Consider the following 20,447-nt stretch of genomic DNA (forward strand, 5'->3'; position numbering starts at 1 on the left):
ACAGAAAAGGAAAAAAAGCGTCATCTGACACAATTTGATAAACTGGACATCCACCTATAAATGCAGCAGTCCAAAAGAGGAAATAAATCCCTCCTCCAAGAACTATTCCCACCCCCTCCACACAAAGAGTAGACAGGGATGGCCATCTTGAACACTGACTAACCAAAATGGGAGAAGGGATACAAAGGCAAAAAAGGAACGGCCTAAAAGCTTTCAAGAGGGAACCTAGATCCACAGGGCAGGGAGGATGGTAGAGTGTCCAGTGAGTAGTATCGGATGTGTCTAGGAAGGGCAGATGAAAAGAAATGCAGATGGGTCCCTTGGGATGCAAGGGTGAATAATTGTCACCAGGACTGATTATGATGACTGGAAATGTAAAGGTGGACATTTTATAGCAAGGAGGGGAGTGATTAACCTTTCAGTCTAAGAGCGGAGGGCCCTGGGACCATTAATGGAGAAGAGTGGAGAGCGGGACCCCACCCAGAGGAGCAGTGAGGCCGGAGACTGAGACAGAGAGGATGACGTGAAGAGAGAGGACGACGTGAAGAGATGGAGTGCCTGGGGTCTAGGGATCCGGAGAGGGAGAGGGGCTGTGCGCTGAGGACTGTGAGGGGAGGGCGGGCAGGATTGCAGGGTGTACCCTTTTGGTTGGGTGATGATGCATGGACGGGATGGTAACTATGGCAATGCGACGATGTATGATGGAATGAATGTAAAACTAATGTTCCCCCATGTAGACTATCACACAATACACAATAAAACATTAAAAAAAAAAAAAAAAAAAAAAAAGCTGTGGTAAAATCCACTTAACATAAACTCTACCGTTTAAAGGTAAGTGTCCAGTTCAGTTAGTATAGTCCCACGTGAGTAACCCACAACCATCAGTCATTCCTAGAATGTTTTTCTCACCCCAAAAGGAAACCCCATGCCCCTTAGGAAGTTCCCCTTCCCCCACCCCGCTAACCAGTATCTGGTCTCGGTTTCTATGGCATTGCCCAATTGCCCATTCTGAACATTTCACATAAAGAGAATCGTGTAATACGAGGGGGCTTCAAAACGTTTGTGATAAAATACAATGAAAAGAGAATGGGCTTTTTCCATGAACTTCTGAAGCCGTCTCCTACATGCCGCCGTTGGTATCCTGCTTTGCTTTTATGAAGAACCACAGCCGTTCCAGCCCAAGGAGAACCCTTCCTGATTTTCACAAGGTTCCAGAAAACATAGCTGGCACAGGGAGCACTTTACGACACCAAACACCGAAGCCGAGTCACAGTGCTGGGCCTGGCCCTGCAGGTGAGGTCCCCCTGTCGTGTCTCATAGCTGCACTGCCTGGAATGGTAACCCCACGCTCTGCCTGCACAGGTGGGACCCCATGTAGCCAGATTCCTCAATTTTCCAAGAGTCCCAGATTCGTATGAGATCATTTGAGTGTTAAGTGTGGGCAGGTAATGAAAAAAACAAAAAACAAAAAACACTTTAAAAATATGTCTGGGGGTCGTTTCAACTCTGTAGGTTTGAAACCTCCTTGTCTCACTGAGGTCCCTGGGATAGGTTCTCCGTGCTCCTCAATGCACCCATTCCTGCTTTTTTGTAGTTTTAATTCCTTGTTCTGTGCATCTACTTTAGATGGGTGCCCCTTCGTGGGCCGTTCTGAGCTCACCAAGGACCCCGCTGTGCCCCAGCACTGCACTGCCCATCCCGGGATGGCATCTCTGAAGGTGCTAAACGAACACAGCAGTGCCTTTGCTCAGGATGCCTGTTGTTGTTGTTAAGTGCCATTGAGTTGGTTCTGACCCATAGCGACCCTCTATAGGGTTTCCAAGGAGCAACTGGTGAGCTTGAACCATCAACCTTGCAGTTCAAACTGACTTTGCAGTCTAGCGCATTAACCCACAGCGCCACACCAGTACTCCTCAGGATGTCTAGGGGCCTGTATTCCAGCTCAGCCAGGGGACGGCCAGGCATTCTCACCCTGAGGTGCTTCAAGGCGGGCTTGTCCCTCCACGGGAGATGCCTTACATCATCACTTCTGAGCTTGCTGGAGCGTCATGAATTCTGGTGCTCTGAGAGTAGGTATGGTGGTGGGGGCTTGTGGAACTGTGCCCAGAACGCACTACACCAACAGTGGGCTCTGGGATGCAGCAGAGAGGTGTGGGCAGAGCATGTGACCTGGCACGCCGCCTAGTGCAACCACTGCTCCAGAAACTGAGCTGCTGCCATGATTGGGGAGCTAGCATAATGGCCTTGTGCTTGAGAACCGGGTCACGGAACTCATGCTGGGCCCTGGGTAAGTCCCTTCCCCTCTCTGGGCCTCTATTTCCTTGTCTGAGTGGTGGAGGTAACGAGGGGGCCTCTGGCCTCATGGCCAGGTGCCAAGTGGGGTCTCCTGGCCAGCCCTCCCCAAATGCTCACTCTGGTTATACTGTACCCAGTCATTGGTCATAATGTCCAGCATGGGCCGGATGCTGGCTGAGGTGTTGAGGACAAAGCAGTAGACAGCTACGGACATGCACGCTGGGAAGTAGTAAAGCTCAGGGCAACTACAGCTGATGTGGCCTTGCTGACCTGTGACCATAGGCTGAGAGGTGCACAGGGAGTGGGCCGTGTAGGGACTTGGGGGAGATGGTGCAGTGGAGACAGCTCAGCCAGTACCCAGAGGGTCCACCATACGTGGGACCCACACAGGCCTGTGTGGCTGGAGCCCAGGGTGAGACTGGACACTGAGATCTGAGAGGGCAAAGAGGCCAATAAGGAGCCAGCCTGGGCAGGGTCTCTACATTTTACCTACAGGGAGCTGAGGGTTCTGAGCAGGGCAGGACGGGATGAGATTTCACTGACTATGGTGCTGAGAACACTCTGTAAGGAAGAGTGGGGATACGGAGCAGTGCGACCACAATCCTCTGGGAGAGCCAGTGGCTCAGACCCCAAGGGATGTGCTTCCCAAGGGTGGAGCGGCCAGGGCTGACCCACAGATGGACTGTGAGTGGGAGGGAAAGAGAGGAGCCCAGGACCGTGCTGACACTTTGACTTCACCACAGGAATGGGGGACCTGTCCTCACAGAGCTGGGGAACTCTAGGAGGGGCTGGGAAAATAACAAGAATTTGCTATTGGACTTAAGTTGCAGGGACCTACTGGACACTTATGGTTAGACGCTGGGTTAGCAGTTAGATATCAGTCTCGAGTCTGGCACAAAGGGGAGGGGTGCTGGAGTGAAAATCAAATCAAAACAAAACAAAACAAAATGTGGATCCAGGTCTCAGTTCTGCCACTTCCTGGTTGTGTGACCTTATGTGAGTAAGTTTGGCAGTTCAAACCCACTAGCTGCCCTCAGAAACCCCATACAAGGTCACTGTGAGTCAGAATTGACTTAACACCACTTAACAACACATCTCTGGGGGTCATAGTGTGGTGCTATACGATAAGCACTGGACTGCTAACTGCAAGGTCGGCAGTTCAAACCCTCCAGCTGTTCCTTGGAAACCCTATAAAGAGACACTATGTGTCAGAAACAACTGACTGCATGTAACACCAACACCACATCTCTCTGAGCCTCAATTTCCTCATTAGGGAAACGGGGATAAATAATACCGATACTTTTGGGAGAGGAGCCCTGGTGTAGCGCTGTAGTCTAATGCGGCAGACTGCAGTCATCTGAACTGCAAGGTTGGTGGTTCAAGCCCACCAGCTGCTCCTTGGAAACCCTGTACAGGGTCGCCATGGGTCAGAATCAACCCTTGACAGCACTTCACAACAACATACTTTCGGGAGAAGCAGAGGCAGACCACTTCTGAATGTTCAGCCACTGAAAGCCTAAGAATAGCAGCGCAACATTGTCAGATAAAGTGCTGGACAATGAGCCCCTTAGGTTGGCAGGCACTCAAAATACAACTGGGGAAGAGCTGCCTCCTCAGAGTAGAGCTGACCATGATGGTAAGAACGCAGTAAAGCTTCCAGGACCTTCATTTGCTGATGGGGCACAACTGAAAATGAGGAAAAACAGCTGTAAACAACCATTAATAACTGGAACACAGAAAGTACGGAGGACGACTCTAGGAAAATTGGAAGTTGTCAAAAATGAGATGGAATGCGTAATCCCAGGCAATACTGAGCTGAACCGGACGGACACTGGCCATTCTGAAATAGCCAATCACACGGCTTACTATGCTGGGAATAACAAAGGGAAGAGGAACAGTGTCACAGTCCTCACCAAAAAGAACATTTCAAGGTCTATCCTGAAGTACAATGCTGTCTGTGATACGGTGTTATCCATACACCTATGGGTGAATGCGCTGGACTACAAGGTCAGTTTGAACCATAAGGCTGAGAACAGTGGTTCAAACTCACCAGCTGCTCGGAAACCCTATACAGGGTCACTATGGGTCGGAACTGACTCTATGGTACTTAACAACAACAAAACAAGGAACAGCGGAGTCATGGCGTGATGCTGTAGGATAAGCAAGGTCAGCTTGAACTGCAAGGTTGGCGGTTCAAACCCATCGGCCACTCCTGGGAAACACTATACAGGGTTCCAATGAGTCCGGAACAGACGTGAAGGCACTTAACAGCAACAAAGAGGAGCAGTAAATATCATATTCAAATTTATGCACCAACCACTAAAGCCAGTGGTGATGAAATTAAAGAATTCTATAACTTCTTTAGTCTGAAATTGATCAAACAGGTAATCAAGATGTATATGATAATTACTGGTTATTGGAAGGCAAAGGTTGGGAAAAAAGAGGAAGTATCAGTAGTTGGGAAAATATGGCACTGGGGATAGAAATGATGCTGGAGATTGCATGATAGAATTTTATACGGCCAATGACTTACTCACCAAAAATACCTTTTTAAAACAACATTCAAGGCAACATAAACAACACAAATCTCACCAGATGGAATAAACACGAATCAAACTGACTACATGGGAAGAGGTGGTGGAAAAGCTCCATATCATAAGTCAAAACAAGGCCAGGGGCAGACTGTGGAACAGACCATCAATTGCTCAATTGCTCAAATTCAGGCTGAAGCTGAAGACAATTAAAACAAGCTCGTGAGAGCCAAAATATGACTTGAACATATCCCACTTGAATTTAAAGATCATCTCAAGAACAGATTAGATACAACAGAAGCTAATGACCAAAGACCAGAAGAGATAAACATCAAGAACATATACAGGAAGAAAGCAAAAGGTCATTAAAAAGACAGGAAAAAACCCTCCCCCACAAAAAAAACCCCAAAATGAATGTCAGAATATACTCTGAAATTTGCTCTCCAGCGTGAAGATGCTAAAATACTAGAAGAAATGAGGAAGTAAAAGAACTGAACAGGAAATTTCAAAGGGCAGTTAGAGAAGTCAAAGTCAAGTATTTTATGAAATATACAAAGACCTAGAGTGAGAAAACCAGAAGAACTGCAGAAAAAAATTCACGCCTCAATTTGCAATAGTGAAGGATTCTATGGGCAAATTACTGAATGACGCGGAAAGCATGAAAACATGGAAGGAGTACACAGAGTCACTGTACTAAAAAGATACGGCTGATGTTCACCCACTTCAAGACGTAGCGTAAGATTAAGAACCAATGGTACTGAAGGAAGAAGTCCAACTGCACTGAAGACACTGGCGAAAAAGCAAGCCTCCAGCAATTGACAGAATACAAATTATAATCTTTCAACCAACTGATGAAGTACTGGAGGTGCTCATTCATTTATGTCAAGAAATGTGGAAAACAGCTACCTGAACAACTGATGGGAAAAGATTCATATTTGTGCCCATTCCAAAGAAAGGTGACCCAGAGGAATTTGGAAATCATTGAACAATATCATTAATATCACATACAAGTGAAATTCTGCTGAAGATATTTGCTCATAAGGAATCTGTACATAGACCAAGAGGTAGCTGTTAGACTAGGACAAGGGGGTACTAGTTTAAAATCAGGAAAGGAGTATACCAGGGTTGTATCCTTTCACCATGAACAATTAATGTGAGAAGCTAGATTATATGAAGAACATGTCATCAGGATTGGAGGAAGACTTGTTAACCACCTGCTATATGCAGATGATACAACCTTGCTTGCTGTAAGTGAAGAAGACTTAAAATATTTACTGATCACAGCCTTTAGTATAGCTTGCACCTTAGTGTAAAGAAAACAAAAATTCTCACAATTGGATCAATAAATAACATCACGGTAAGTGGACAAAAGACTTAAAGTTATACAAAAATTTCCTTTTTCTTGTATTTGCAATCAACACTCATGCAAGCAGCAATCAAGAAATCAAATGGCATACTGAATTAGGTGAATGTACTGCACAAGAACTCTTTAAAGTGTTCAAGAGCCAAGATACCAATTTGAGGGCTAAGGTGCACCTGACCCAACCAATGTTATTTTCAATCACCTCACATGCATGTGGAAATTGGACAACGAATAAGGAAGATCATAGAAGAACGGATGCATTTGAATTATGGAAAAGAATATTCAAAGTATCATGTACTGCCAGAAGAACAAATCTGTGTTGGAAGAAATATAACCAGAATGCTCCTTAGAAGCCAGGATGGTGAGGCTTTGTCTCTCATACTTGGGACATGTTATCAGGAGGGACCAGTGCCTGGAGAAGGACATCATCATACTTGATCAGTGAAGAGGCAGACCTCCAGTGGGATGACTGTTACATGGAATATCATGTGTAACAATAATCGAGAGGATGGCGTAGGATCCGGCAGTGCTTCATTCTGCTGTGTGTAGGCACCTAACAACAACAACAACAAGGCTTTTGGGACGGATGTGAGGATTGACATCATGCATGTGAAAGGTTTGGCTCAGACTAAGGATTTCCATAAACTCATTCACTCAAACAGCTGAATGGTATTTACTGAACACTTAATGTGTGCCTGCCCTGATGCAGGCACATGAGTAACCAAATGAGCAAAACAGGTCGACAGACTTCAAACATTTTCCTGGGAAATCTAAACACTAGCTATGGTTGTTACCTGAAGCTGGGTGTGAATTTTAGTCAGGAAACTGAGAGCAGAGCTTTGCTGAACTTCATGAGACAGTGAAAAGGTCTAGAAGGTCAATGACAGCCAACAGCTATGGTGGTACCTGGAGGTGGCACCTTGTCTGAGCAACATAACTCCCCCAGTTTCCCCCCACCCCCCCCAAAAAAAGTGGGGGACGATTATTGTTCTCATTATTCAGATAGGGAAACTGAGTCACAGAGAGGTTAACTAGCTTGTTCAAGGTCAAGATAGCTGTAAGCGGCTGAGCTGCGAGTTCAAGCCAGGCCTCCTGACTCTGGAAACCGTGCTCTTAAGTACTGTTACATTGCCTCTCTTATTCAGCAAGCACATGATACACCACTACACTAAGTTTCTTACACAATCACTGACAACAGCCTTCTTTCTTGCGAAGCTCAGATGTGGCTGGATGCCACAGAGCTCAATGCTTTAGGCAGCCCTTACCAACAGAGCTGCCATCTGTCTTGAAACCTACCTGCTATCCTTGATTTGGCTTACAGTCTGAGCAGAACTGTCCCCCAGCAGTTTATGGTGCGATTTTAATCTAAGCCTTGAATCTCTATCTTCAATAGGGAAAGCTAAGCCGTTCACATTTGTTGTGATCACTAATGTGGAATTTAGTGCAGCCACTTCATTTCATGTTTGTTTTCCTTCTTTTATCGTGCTTATCTTTAATTCTTCCCCTTCCTCTACCTTGTTGTTGTTGTGAAGTGCCGTCGAGTCGGTTCCGACCCATAGCGACCCTGTACAGGGTTTCCGAGGGTGTAAATCTTTACGGGAGTAGAAAGCCTCATCTTTCTCCCGTGGAGCAGCTGGTAGTTTCGAACCGCTGACCTTACGGTTCGCAGCCTGATTCGTAGCCACTACACTACCAGAGCTCCTTACCTTATTCTTTACTAAAATAGAAAAAAGCCTGGAAGCTTTTCTATTTTAAATTTTTTAAACTCTCAGCCACTGACAATCAATTTTGTCCCTACACATTTTTCTATTCTAGGTAGCTCATAATCTGCACATGGAATCAAATGAAGCCCTGTGGCACAGTGGCTAAAGTGCTCCGCTCGCGACGGCTGCTCTGTGGGAGAAGTCTGTGGCGGCCTGCCTCCGTAAAGACCGACAGTCTGGGAAACACTACAGGACAGCTCTACTCTGCGCCTTATACTGCTACTAAGAGTCGGGGTCAGCTTGATGGCAGTAAACTTTCTGCTTTATGTGGAATCACGTGATATGTGCCCACTTGTTTCTGGCATAGTGTTTTCAAAATTCATCTCTGTTAATTGATACAAGTATCAGGACTTCAGTGCTCTTTATGGCCGAATAAATACCCTGTTGTACGCAGGTGCCACATTTCATTGGTCCACACTCTTACATTTTTAACGTTGAGTTTAAACTGAAGATTTTTCTATCAACATCTTAATACATGTAAAGACAGTTGAACACATGGAGAGACTCAAGATTCCTGGCCCAAACCTTGCCCCGAAAAGAACCCAGACAACAAAAGGATCCACCAGACCCCTAATGGCGAAGTGACAATTCTGAGTCTCTTGGGACCCGTTAGCATTAGCCCAATTGGCCAGGCTTGGGGAGGCATCTCATGGGTTCCTAAGACCTCTGCCAAACCATACGAAGCAGCGAAGCACTGAGCTCCCGTCTTACCTTCAGTCTCTGGACGATTTCCCTTATGTCCTCCACAGAGCCCACTGTGGTCTGTAGGAAGATGTGGTCCCCTTGCCCATAAAAGATTTTGAGTGTCGTGGAGTCGGGGGTCCAGCCAATGACGTCCCCGCAGTAGCAGTTGAATACCACCTCTTTGGTGCGTAGGTCCAGGAGCACCACAAATTCGTTAGAAATTCCCAAAATGCAGTCGATTTCTAGTCCCTGGGCGTAGTCCTGAGCTGCCACCCTCCAGGCAATGGCCCCTGCGCTGTGCTGCTCAGCGCCAGCCCGGGCTTTAGTTTTCTCCTTCTTCTTGGAGGTCAGGGAGATGAGGTTGAACTTGCCCGAGGAATCAATGGGCGTATTGGAGACGCAGTTTTCAGCCAGGTCCTTGAGGTACTCTTGGCGGGTCCTGGTGGCCATGGTGTGAAACTTGTCGGATTTGTGTGCCGCATGCTCAGCGTTAATCACCTTGGCCAGCAAGAAGTCTCTGAAGACGTCAGACTTGCGGAATGTGGTTCCACTGGGGATGGGGGGCCCGAAAGGAGGAGCATCTTTGGATCGGGTGACAGCCATGCTGAGGAGGGAGAGATCATTTAGACAGCAGAAAGGAAATATTTGACCAGACATAGGAAGTTTCCCTTCTAAGAATGGGAGTCTACATCTAATTACTAAGCTGCTAACTAGATTTGAAACTTAAATGAGTCTTATGGCACATATATATTTTTACTTCCTACACTGTGGATGTTTGCACATACAGTGATATCCAAATATGAGGGGGCGTCAAAACGATCATGGAAAGATGGAGTGAGAAGATAATGGATTTGTTCCACGAACTTCTTTAAGTCCCTTGGTAATGGCAATTCTCCCGGTATTGTTCAACTTTGCTGTTGTTGTGCACTACTGAGTTGGTTCCAACTCATAGCGACCCTGTATAGGGTCTTCCGAGAGCAGTTGGTAGGTTTGAACTGCCGACCTTGTGGTTATCAGTCCAGTGTTGATCCGACAGCGTCACACCAGGACTCTGTTCAGCTTTGGCTCCTTTTTTGTTTTTTAAAAAAACAAAACAAAAACAAAAACAAAACATCCTGACTAGGTGGTAGCCTGTAAGCTCTGGGGGGTAAGCAGGGAGTCCTTAGAGAGCCTGTGGTCCAAGCGACCCAACTCCTGCCTCTCTCCCACTCCTCCTCCTGATGTGCCGACCTGGATGAGGACACTGCGAGGTGAAGTATCAGAGAGGTGGTCAGCGAAGGCTCCCAGGTGGAGAGAACCCTGGGAAAGTGGTGGAGAGAAGACATGTGGAGAGAAAGCAAGTTTGGGTCTTTGGGTTTAACACTCTAACGGTCAAATACAGTTGAGATGGTTTCTGAAAGCAAGCAGAAAAGACCAAGGCTTCTGCCTGAATATTCACCCATAGGTGATGACCCTTTCTGAGAGAAGCTTCAAGGGTCGGTGGTGACATCGTGAGTTACGCTGTTTATATGTTGTTGTTATGTGCTGTGGAGTCGGTTTATATAGTGACAAAATGCTATCAGTTGATAGAAATGGCTGAGCTATAAATGAACCAATTTTTTCTTAAAAGTATACAATGAGGCTTCAAGAAATTGGTGAATCGTCTTCATTCTGATTTTCCACCAACTTTTTGAAGCCCCCTCGCAAGGTATTCTTCCTTTTCTAAAACCTCCATCGAGAGTATGGTGTTTAGAGAGACCTCCAGTTTCCCACTGTCGGATGACTTCTGATTCCTGATTTTAAAATATACCATGACACCCACACACAATGTAATGCGTGTTCAGGGTTCCTCCATACACATTTTGATGAAGGAGAAAGCGCAGCATTCATCTATTTGTGTGATGCCCACTCTCTTGGGTACTGGGGACACAGCAGATCCTGTCCTCCCGGAGCTTCTGATCTAAGGAGAACAAGCCATACTAAATGCACAAATTAATGGACAACAGCAAAGAAAGTGAGCCAGTTGTGTTGTGACACGGACAGGAAGAAGCTGCGAGGACCTCGGTGAGGAAGTGTCAGTTAAGCTGAGATATGAGGGATGATGAGCAGGACCCAGAGGGCTGCAGGCAGAGGGCCAGGAGACAGCAGGCACAGGGTGAAACAGGACCAAGGGCCCCCCAGACCTCACTTCTTGGTCCCTTCAGCTCCTGCTCCCACTGCTCTCTGCCCTGCTCGGGGTCACTGGGCTCCTGTGCCCTCTGACTTCAGGTTGAGTTTGGCTAACAGGAGGCCCTGGCAGGAGATGGGAGGGTACAGGAGGGAGAAGCTGGAGGATCTGTGTGCCCACACAGCCTCCCTGCTGGATGGAGTCAGTGTGAGTGGCTGTGGTCCTTCACTTTTCAAGAGTTACACCTCTCACCAGCTTCCAGAACCTTTCTCTACCCCCCACTGCCCTACCAAGTCCAGGGGTGGGGTGAGGGTTCCTTGCTGCCTGTCCCTAGGTGCCTCTCCTTGCCTTACTGGTGCCTCCAACCTACCCACAAGAAGCCAGGGTGGCACAGGGGTTAAAGTGCTCGATGACTAACAAAGTCAGTTGTTGGAACCCACCCGTTGTTCCTTGGCAACAGATGTGGCAGCCTGTTTCTGTAAAGACTGACAGTCTTACAAACGTGATGGGGGCAGTTCTGTTCTGTCCTATGATACAGGTCACTATGAGTCAGGATCAACCTGAAGGCAGCGGAGAACCAACCCATACCTGGGCCAACAGTCTGCGCATCAGCTCCTCCCATAGGTGGAGTCCTGGTGTGGTGCTGTGAGTTAATGTGCCAGACTGCAGAGCCGTTTGAATTGCAAGCTGCTCCTTGGAAACCCTATACAGGGTCACTATGGGTTGGAATCGACTCAACGGCGCTTAACAACAGGAGTCCTGGTGTGGCGCTGTAGGCTAATAATGTGCCAGACTACAAAGCCGCTTGAACTGCAAGGTTGGCAGTTCAAGCTCACCAGCTGCTCCTTGGAAAGCCATAACCCTATACAGGGTCGCTATGGGTCGGAATCGACTCGACGGCACTTAACAACAACATAGGTCCCTGGGAGGTGGTGGCATTGGTCATGAGCGGCAATCAGATGGGCAGCTGCAGGAAGGACGGGTTGGAGGGGCCAGAGCACAGGCAGGAGACCAGTGAGGGGCACCCAGGTACAGCAGTCCAAGGCTCCCACCTTAGTGTTCAGTGACATCCCAGGAGTGCCATGTGGGCAGGAACCACCCTGGGCTGTGCTGATCCTCCAACACTGGTGCCCGATTTTGACTGACGTAATAATTAAGGGTGCCCTGGTGGACCAGGGGTTAAGCAGTGGGCTGCTAATCAAAAGGTTGATGGTTCAAACCCACCAGCTGATTCACAAGAGAAAAAAAGGCATTTCCCACCAGAAGGGTTCTTCAAAGACAACACAAACCAGGCAGGCGACCCTGGCTGGGAAATGTTTCGGGGGTGGCCCCGTCCCCAGGTCAAGGGATGACTGTGCTGACCTCTCAAGTCCCTGGTCTCTAACATGCATTTGTTCAGACTCAGCTTTCCAAACGTGGATAGATTTGCCACTTCATTATTCAGCATTTGGCTGCTTATTATGACAGATTTTGGCTTTTACCATAGTCCCAACTTGGTGATTTGAAGAATCATGACAATGCCAACTGCGGAAGTTGTTTGGACAGTCAGAGCAGCTGGCTCCTTGCTTCCCCAGCAGGGCAGACGGGCGTGCTAACGATCCACAGGGTGAGAGGATGGTGGGGTACCTTTAGAACTGTCCGCTTGACACGAGATGGGAGGATGACTGTCACGCAACCAGAGAGCGTGACCTCCAAGTCCCTGATCATGATGCGCATGAAGTTTCTAAAGCACCCACACTTACGAGGGGGCTGCAGAAAGAGCCTGGAAAATTCCATTATCCTTTAATTCCATTTTTCCACCAACTTGTGGACGCCCCCTCGCATGTAGTCAGTGCCTGCTACGCTTGGGCCAGACGTCTGTCGACACCCAAATTACCCGCTGTTGCTGAGCGGATTCTGACCGTAGGGCTTCTGAGGCTGGTCTTTATGCCTCATCTTTCTCCCTGGGAGTGGCTGGTGGGTTAGAACCACTGACCCTGTGGCTACCAGTCCAACACTTAACATAGTGTGCCACCAAGACTCCTGGCATCTGTCCCTGGAGTTCTAGGGCCCATTACATGCCCAGCGAGTCCTAATGTGGCGCTGGAGGATAAGGTTCCACGGGAGAAAGAGGCTTTCTGCTCTCGTAAAGATTGACAGCTCGGACACCCTACACTGGGTCTCTGTGAGTGGGGATTGAGTCAATGGCAGTGAGTTTTTGAGTGTATGTGCCAGGTTAAGCGCTCATCTGCTAACGGAAAGGTTGGTGGTTCAAATCTACCAGCTGCTCCAAGGCAGAAAGATGTGGCTGTCTGCTTCTACAAAGATTTCGGCCTTGGAAACACTACGGGGCAGTAGTGGGTTGCTATGAGCAGAATCTATTCCATGGTAACGGGTGTGGGTCCGAGTCCTGCACCGCGGCAGACACGTGAAGGGGGGATGGCATAGAGCCACCTTCAAGGCTGCATCACATGGGAGTGGATGTCAGAGGCATGTCCGAGTTAGGAATTCACATGGGGGTGGTTTGCCTCATTTAAGGGACTGGAGGTTAGGCTAGGCGGATTTGGGGCATCGAGTTCTGGGGAGGGCTCCTAGCAGGGGAGACAAAGGGGTCAGGCTTGTCCAGAGAGGGACTGCCTGTGGGGAAGGAGGGAGGTGGACGTCAGTCATGGGTGGGTGGAGGATGAGGGGGCAGCTCTGGTGTATCTCTAACATTTTCTTTCTTTAAAAAAGAGAGAAGGGAAGTAAATATGGTAAAATGTTAACATCTGTTAAATCTGGGTGGTAGGCACATGGGTGCCTGTTATATTATTATTTTCTGTACTTTGCAGAACGTTTACAATCTTGCATAATGAAAATACTTTAAAATTAAATGGTAAAAACAAGAAAGGTTTGTGCATCAGGAAAAGAAGTCATCCTGGAGACTAAGGAGGCTTGCAGGGAAAGGGTGAGAGGGGAGAAGGGATCCCACTTAACCCCATGCAAGTGTGCTGCAAGAAGGCGGCCTCCCTTTCCGGGGTGTGTGTGTGCATGTGTTGTGTGTGGAATGCCCACGTCCCTCCCCAGGCTACCTCTCGACTGCCCTCTAAACCTTCGGAGTATCTGAGGAGCTCAGTCAGAGGCCCAGGCACCTCCGTGGCTGATTCTGAGAGTTCTGGGAAGACATGGGCAGGGAGAGAGGGGCCTCGGGTGTGGGCACACTCTCTGTAGCTCAGAGGCCCTGTGAGCATGCGCCTGGACAAACACCCAGCGCAGTGGTCTAGCAGCGAGTGCCGGGAAACATGGGCACTCTCATACACAGTCAAGAGAAGAAGCTGCTCGAATCGGTCTACTCCGTTGAAAATACTGGTGCAAGAAGTGATGTGCCCCTTAATTCAGCATTTCCACTTGGAGGAATTTCTCTTCCAGCTGTATGAAGGGGGGCGTGAACAGTGTGTGGGAAAATTCTGTCATCTTTGCGTTTCATTTTTCCATGGGCTTTGGAAGCCCCCTTGTATCAGCAAGGTCATTTACTGCAGCATGGATTGTGACAGCAGGCGTGGACCTATAACACGCACTGAAATGCACGTAATGCCCACACACAGAACACTAGTCATCATGAATGCAAAGGTCATAGATGCAGTGCCACGGGGTCTCAAAGACAGACTGAGGGGGAAACAAGTGGGTGTGCATAGGCTGTGCACAATGTACTACACCTGTAGGAGACAGGAGGCAGAGAAACACTCAGGTCCTATGTTGTTATTGTTAAGTGCCGCCGAGTCAGTTCCTACTCACAGCAACCCTGTAGAGGGTTTCCAAGGAGCAGCCGGTGGATTTGAACCGCTGACCTGTGGTTAGCAGTTCTGTGCTCATCCTACAGCGTCATACCAGGACTCCATTGGCTACATGTTTTATTTTATAAGGTGCTCTGGCGGCATAGTGGGTTAAGCATTGGTCTGCTAACTTCAAACATCAAACAGATGAGGCTGTCTGTTCCCGTGAAGATACACGGTCCCGGAAACCCCTTGGAGCAGTTCTGCTCCGGCAGGAATTAATGAACGGACTGAGTTGGAATGGAGTCCCTGGCAGTGGGTTTGGCTCAGGCGCTACTTTTTCTGCATCAATTATTAGGAACATAAAACTCTTCCCATTAGATGGCCTCAGTGAGGGGGTTGCACACAGGGTGGCTGTGAGGCAGGCCTGGGAGGGAGACTTTTGTCTACACACACCCCTGAAAAGCTCACATCTGAATCGATTCCCCAATGCTATGCTGCTGCTCAGGGGCCTGAGGTAGCAACAGGGTGGACAGGAAGGACCACAGCGCTACCCTCCCATCCCACATCCAGACAGCTTTCTGTTTGTCCTTTGGGGGTCACCCTCTGCACCCAAGAAGAACTGTTGCTCGGGAAGGATACAGGGGGGGTGGCAGACTGGTATTATATGTGTCACCTTGTGAACTAAACCCCCCAGGCTCTACCTCCTGATGGGGACCACCTGTCTTCTGGTTCTCCACTAGGAGATCATTCCTATGTCTCCCTCAGGCTTGGCTCTAGGATGGACTCCTGTCTCCAGCCCATTCACTGAGCCTCAGTTCTAGAGCTTCTGACACCTCTTGGCAAAGAAACAGTTCTTTTTCTGCTGAATTTGCAGCTGGGAGAATGTTCAGCTCAGAGCTCTAGAAAATCAAGCAATGGACGGGAAAGTGGAGGGCTGCCTCTGCCTCGGCTCGTCATTTTTGTGAGCCAGTAGACACCAGTGTCCTTTTGTCTTACTCCAGAGAACTTCTCTCTCAGGAGGCTGACAGTCTGAGGACAGGGCTCCACCACTGAGGCACATGCTCTGCAGCTCTCCAGGAGTGGCCAGGCATGTGGGGGTCCATACCTGTAGCAGACATTTTCAGTGCAGGGGTTGTGGACTCGGACAATGATGAAGACATGCTGAAAGTGCGAGCGGATGTTTTTAGGGGTGAAGGGCAGCGCTCCAGGCTCCTGGAAGATGACGGTCACAATGTCATTCCCGATGTGCCGCTTCCTTAGTAGCTGAGGGGGAAAAGAGGAAGGTGTCAGCGGAGAGAAGGGCACAGGAGACAGCGCCATGCATTCACAGTAGGGTCCAAGAGGGGAGCTCTGCTCACAGTGAAAAGAGTTCTTCAGGCTAAGGGGTATGTCCACTGGTGGGAGATACTATCCAGTGGCCTCTCCCCACTTTCCTCATGAAGGGAATCCTTATTAATGAATAGCATAGCTTTTCCTCTTCCTTTCGTTTCCTGCCTGTCTCTCCCTGTTGAAGTGTCCACTCCACAAGAACACGGCCCACCCTAAGGGCTCAGTATGTATTCCCTGAAGCCTCGCATGGGCTGCTGGCCTTCAACTTACTCCAAGGAGCCATGATTGTGAACAACGGGCCAGCGACGGCTGCCCCTTCCCCAGGTGCCTTGCTGGGGTTACAGAGGAGACGGCAGGAAGCCCTCCTGCCCCTTTCACTGTGCTCCTTGTCAGAGGCTCTGGGGAGAAGTGCTATTTTCACAGGGGATGCTGTAGTTGTTGTTAAGTGGTCCCGACTCTTAGCGACCCTGGAGAGGGTTTCCAAGCTGAACACACGGATCAGCACAACTCAAGACTGCTGAGTTGTTATTTCTTTAACTGTATGTGAAACAGACTTAAATGAACATCCTAGATCAGTGGGGCAGACCCTGTATTTACATCCTTTTACATCCGTATGTTACACCCATAATCTCATGTTAACTTCACAACAACCTGATGGAGCACTAACTCATCTTACTCCCTTTTAACAAACGGAAAACTTGGGCTCAGGGAGGTTAAATGACTTACTCCAGGTCACACAGTCATGGCGGGAAAGACCCAGGATTTGAACCTGCTTGCGCTTGACTCCAAAACCCATGCTTTTCTTCACCGTCCTTCCAAATACACAGGAAGGAACACTGTTTCCTGCGCACTACTCCACGTTGGGCCTGCTGCCTGCTCTAGTTTCAGAGGCATGAGTTTGGACCCTTCTCAGTGACCCTCAGTCACATACGTGGGTATTGTTGTTCTGTCCATGTGACAGAGGAGGGACCTGAGGTGAAATCACCTGAGAGCACACAGCTAGCAAGCAGCAAAGATCTCACACTCAGACCTAACTCAGAGATGCAGGCATTAGGTTAGATGTCTGGAATCCTGGGAATCTGATTCTCTTTACCTACAAAGTTTGCCATCTGTACTGACTACACAAAGCATATACTTCCTGAACTGTGAGCAGCCTGTGGGGCTTCTGTTATAAATGAGGACGAGTGGCCCCCAGACTCAGCTGGCATGGGATGTCCTGGAGAGACAGTGGCAGCAGGGGTGTAAGTAAGAGAAAGAAGTGATCGGTCAACATTATTTTGGTTGCAGCTTACACCACACAGGCGTATGCATAAAATGAAATTTCTCAGGTTATGTGTGAAGTTCTGTGAGAGGGCTGGTTATAGCTACAGCTGGTTCCAGGGGCTCAGACAACATTTGAGATCCTCTCCATTTCTCAGCTCCATTTTCCTTCATGGTGACTTGAGCCGTCCAACACACCTGTCTCAGCAGCTCAGTCACCTCATGGGAGAGGACTGCGCCTGCCTGCTTGTTCCAGAGCAGTGTCGTATGACAATTCCTGAGTCAGCCCCTGGGCCAAGGTCAGGGAGATGCTTTCCCAAAGGGGAACCAGAGTGTTGTCACCACAGAAGAGGGAGAGTGTGAGGTGGTCAAGATCAGCACACCCTGCTGCCGAGAGGCCACCGTGCCGCCAGCCTCTCTCCTGGACACCCGAGCCAACTGGGCCCGGGGATTGCTCTTCCTCATTTTTATCAGAACTCCTATAGTCTGTTGACAGTTTAGGAAGTGCTGGCTTTTTCTAGTCGGTACAGATGATAGACTTTGCAGGTAAATAAGTCAGATTCCCAGGATTCCAGGCATCTAATCTAACAGCCTGCCGTGAAGGGCCTGGGTCCGCTGAGTTAGGCCTGAGTTTGAGTTCTTTCACCTCAGGTCCCTTCTCTGTCAGATGGCCAGAACGACAGAGCTGGTGTCTGAGGGCTTCTGATGACTTGGGAGTTGAGGTGGTTACAGGCAAGCGAGGTAGCCAAGGGATGGTAAGAAAAACTGGCACCAGACAGACATCTAACCTCACCTGAGATAGTCTCTAATCAATCCCCAGTGAAGTGACTGTGTGCCCAGGCCACGGGTCTCCAGCTGGCCCACAGGTCAGTCCCAAGAGAGCCCAAGCTGAGAGGCCTGGGAAGGGAGAGTGCCTTGGGGCTTAATTAAGTATATCATTAAGGGATCATTTTGGGCACCCCCACTACGGACTCTACTGACCTGCTGTCTGTTGTTGGGGGTGTAAGGAAGCAGGGTGGAGACGTGGAACATGATCTCATAGTCCTGGTACGTCGTGTAGAGGGAGTGGGTTCCCGTGGAGTCAGCTGAAACAGAAACACCAGTGAGCACCGCGTTTCCAAACCGCTGAGTCTCTGCCGTATCCCACAGACCATCTGCGCTCATTTTCAACTTGGAGCTTTGTACTAAAGCCCACTTTTCAAAATTAATTTAGATAAAAAGGAAACCTTACACTGCACATTCACCAGATTGGCCAAAGTTAAAAGGCCTGAAGGTGTTAAGGGTTGGTAAGGGCTGTGAGGCGACAGAGATGCTCTCTATGGCTGGTTAGGCATGTGAATTGGTACAACCACTTGGGAAAACTTCCTCAGCAGTACTGATGACACCCCATGAAAGAGGCCTGGTTAAAGTGTTCAACTGCTAACCAAATGGTCAGTAACTCAACCCCAGCAGCTGCTCTGTGGGAGAATGATGTCTCAGTTTGCTTCTGTAAAGATCTGGGGCAGTCCTACTCTATCAGGTAAGGGGTCAGGATGAGTTGGAATCGAGTCGTGTTGCCAGCAGTGGATTTTAGTTTATTAAACCTGAAGATCAGCTCTCTCCAGCACTTTCTCTCTGTTTGTGAAACAGACTTATGTGAACATCCTAGATGTTCTCTCTGAGAATTCCAGTTGAGAGAAAACCATACCCACATGCCCCGGGATACTGGGACAAAACCCACTGCCCTTGATTCCAACTCACAGAGACCCTGTTTAAGACACAGCAGAGCTGCTCCTTAGGATTTCCCAGACTAAATCTTTACAGGAGCAGACAGCTTCATCTTTCTCATGTGGACGGGATGCTGAGTTTGAACCACAGACCTTGTGGTTAGGAAGCCCAACAATTAACCCATTGTACCACCTGGGCTCCCTCATGTGTCAATCTAATGCCAATCAGAACAATGGATATATAAATCGTGCTAAAGGTATGATGGGCCAATCAGAACAATGGATACATAAATTGTGGTGAAGGTGTGATGGGCCAATCAGAACAATGGATACATAAATCGTGCTAAAGGTGTGGTGGTGGTGGTGGAGTACTGTCAATCCTCAAGGATTTCTGAGGCAGTAAAGCTTTATGGGAGCTCTGGTAGAGTAGTGGTTACGAATTGGGCTGCGAACCTTCAGGTCAGCGGTTTGAAACTACCAGCCGCTCCGCAGGAGAAAGATGAGGCTTTCTACTCCCGTAAAGATTTACACTCTCGGAAACCCTGTACAGGGTCGCTATGGGTCGAAACCGACTCGACGACACTTAACAACAACAACAACAAAGCTTTATGGGAGCAGAAAGCCTTATCTTTCTCCCATGGAGTGGTTGCTAGATCCGAACTGCTGATCTTCAAGTTAGCAGCCCATCTTGCAATCCACTACACTATGGTGGAAAAATACACAACCATGGAAAGGAATGGTTTACAGGTACACCACAGGTGAACCCATAGATATGCTGAGTGAAAGATGCCAGGCGGAGGAGAGAACACAGTGGATAATTCCCTTCCCATTACAAAGCACGCCACATTGATTAGGACGCAACTGTATGAGGGGGCTTCAAAAAACCCAGGGAAAAATGGAATGAAAAGACAATGGGTTACTTCTAAGAGCTTTTGATGCCTGCTCGTACGCTGTTGCTCTTGGTAGGTGCTGTCGAGTCGGTTCCCACTGACTGCAGCCCTACACATAACAGTGCCCAGTCCTGTATCGTCCTCACAATCGCTGGTACACTGAGTCTACTACTGCTACTGCAGGGTCAATACATCTTGTTGAGGGTCTTCCTCTGTTTCATTGACCCTCCACTTTACCAAGCATGACGTCCTTCTCCAGGGACATCCGAGGTATGAGAGATGAAGCCTCACCATCCTGGCTTCTGACTTCTAAGGAACATTCCAGCTACATTTCTTCCAACACAGATTTTTGTTCTCCTGGCAGTCTATGACACTTTTAGGATTCTTCTCTAACACCATAAATCAAATACATCAATTCTTCTGTGGTCTTCCTTATTCATTGCCTAATTCATACATACACATGTATACAAGGCAACGAAAAGATCATGTCTTGGGTCAGACGCACCTCAGTCCTCAAACTGACATCTTTGCTCTTGAACACGTTAACGAGGTCTGGTGCAGCAGATTTCTTGCCTGCTGCTTCCATGATTGTTGATAGTGGAGTCAAGCAAAATGAAGTCTTTGACAGCTTCTATCTTTGGCTAAACTTCGTCTCTCCTACTTTGGACATGTAGTCCGGAGGAAACAATCGTTGGAGAAGGATGTCATGCTGGGTAGGGTGGAGGGTCAGAGAAAAAGAGGAAGAC

At 48.5% G+C, this 20,447-nt stretch overlaps 1 protein-coding gene across 2 annotated transcripts in view; it reads right to left on the bottom strand.

Moving 5' to 3' along the window:
* SIPA1L3 (signal-induced proliferation-associated 1 like 3) overlaps positions 1-20,447 on the bottom strand; it is a 118,473-nt gene that overhangs the window by 74,708 nt on the left and 23,318 nt on the right. For both annotated transcript variants that reach the window (XR_438771.1, XM_006871465.1), the window contains exons 5-7: positions 18,087-18,190; positions 15,622-15,779; positions 8,664-9,240 (exon numbers count right to left, since the gene is read on the bottom strand). Coding sequence is in view for 1 of the 2 variants with exons in the window: in XM_006871465.1 (XP_006871527.1) it covers positions 8,664-9,240; positions 15,622-15,779; positions 18,087-18,190 (839 nt within the window). In the remaining variant the exon portion in view is untranslated. The remainder of the gene's footprint in view (positions 1-8,663; positions 9,241-15,621; positions 15,780-18,086; positions 18,191-20,447) is intronic.

The sequence above is a fragment of the Chrysochloris asiatica genome, unplaced genomic scaffold (assembly GCF_000296735.1).
Source record: "Chrysochloris asiatica unplaced genomic scaffold, ChrAsi1.0 scaffold00168, whole genome shotgun sequence".
Taxonomy (NCBI): Eukaryota; Metazoa; Chordata; class Mammalia; order Afrosoricida; family Chrysochloridae; genus Chrysochloris; species Chrysochloris asiatica.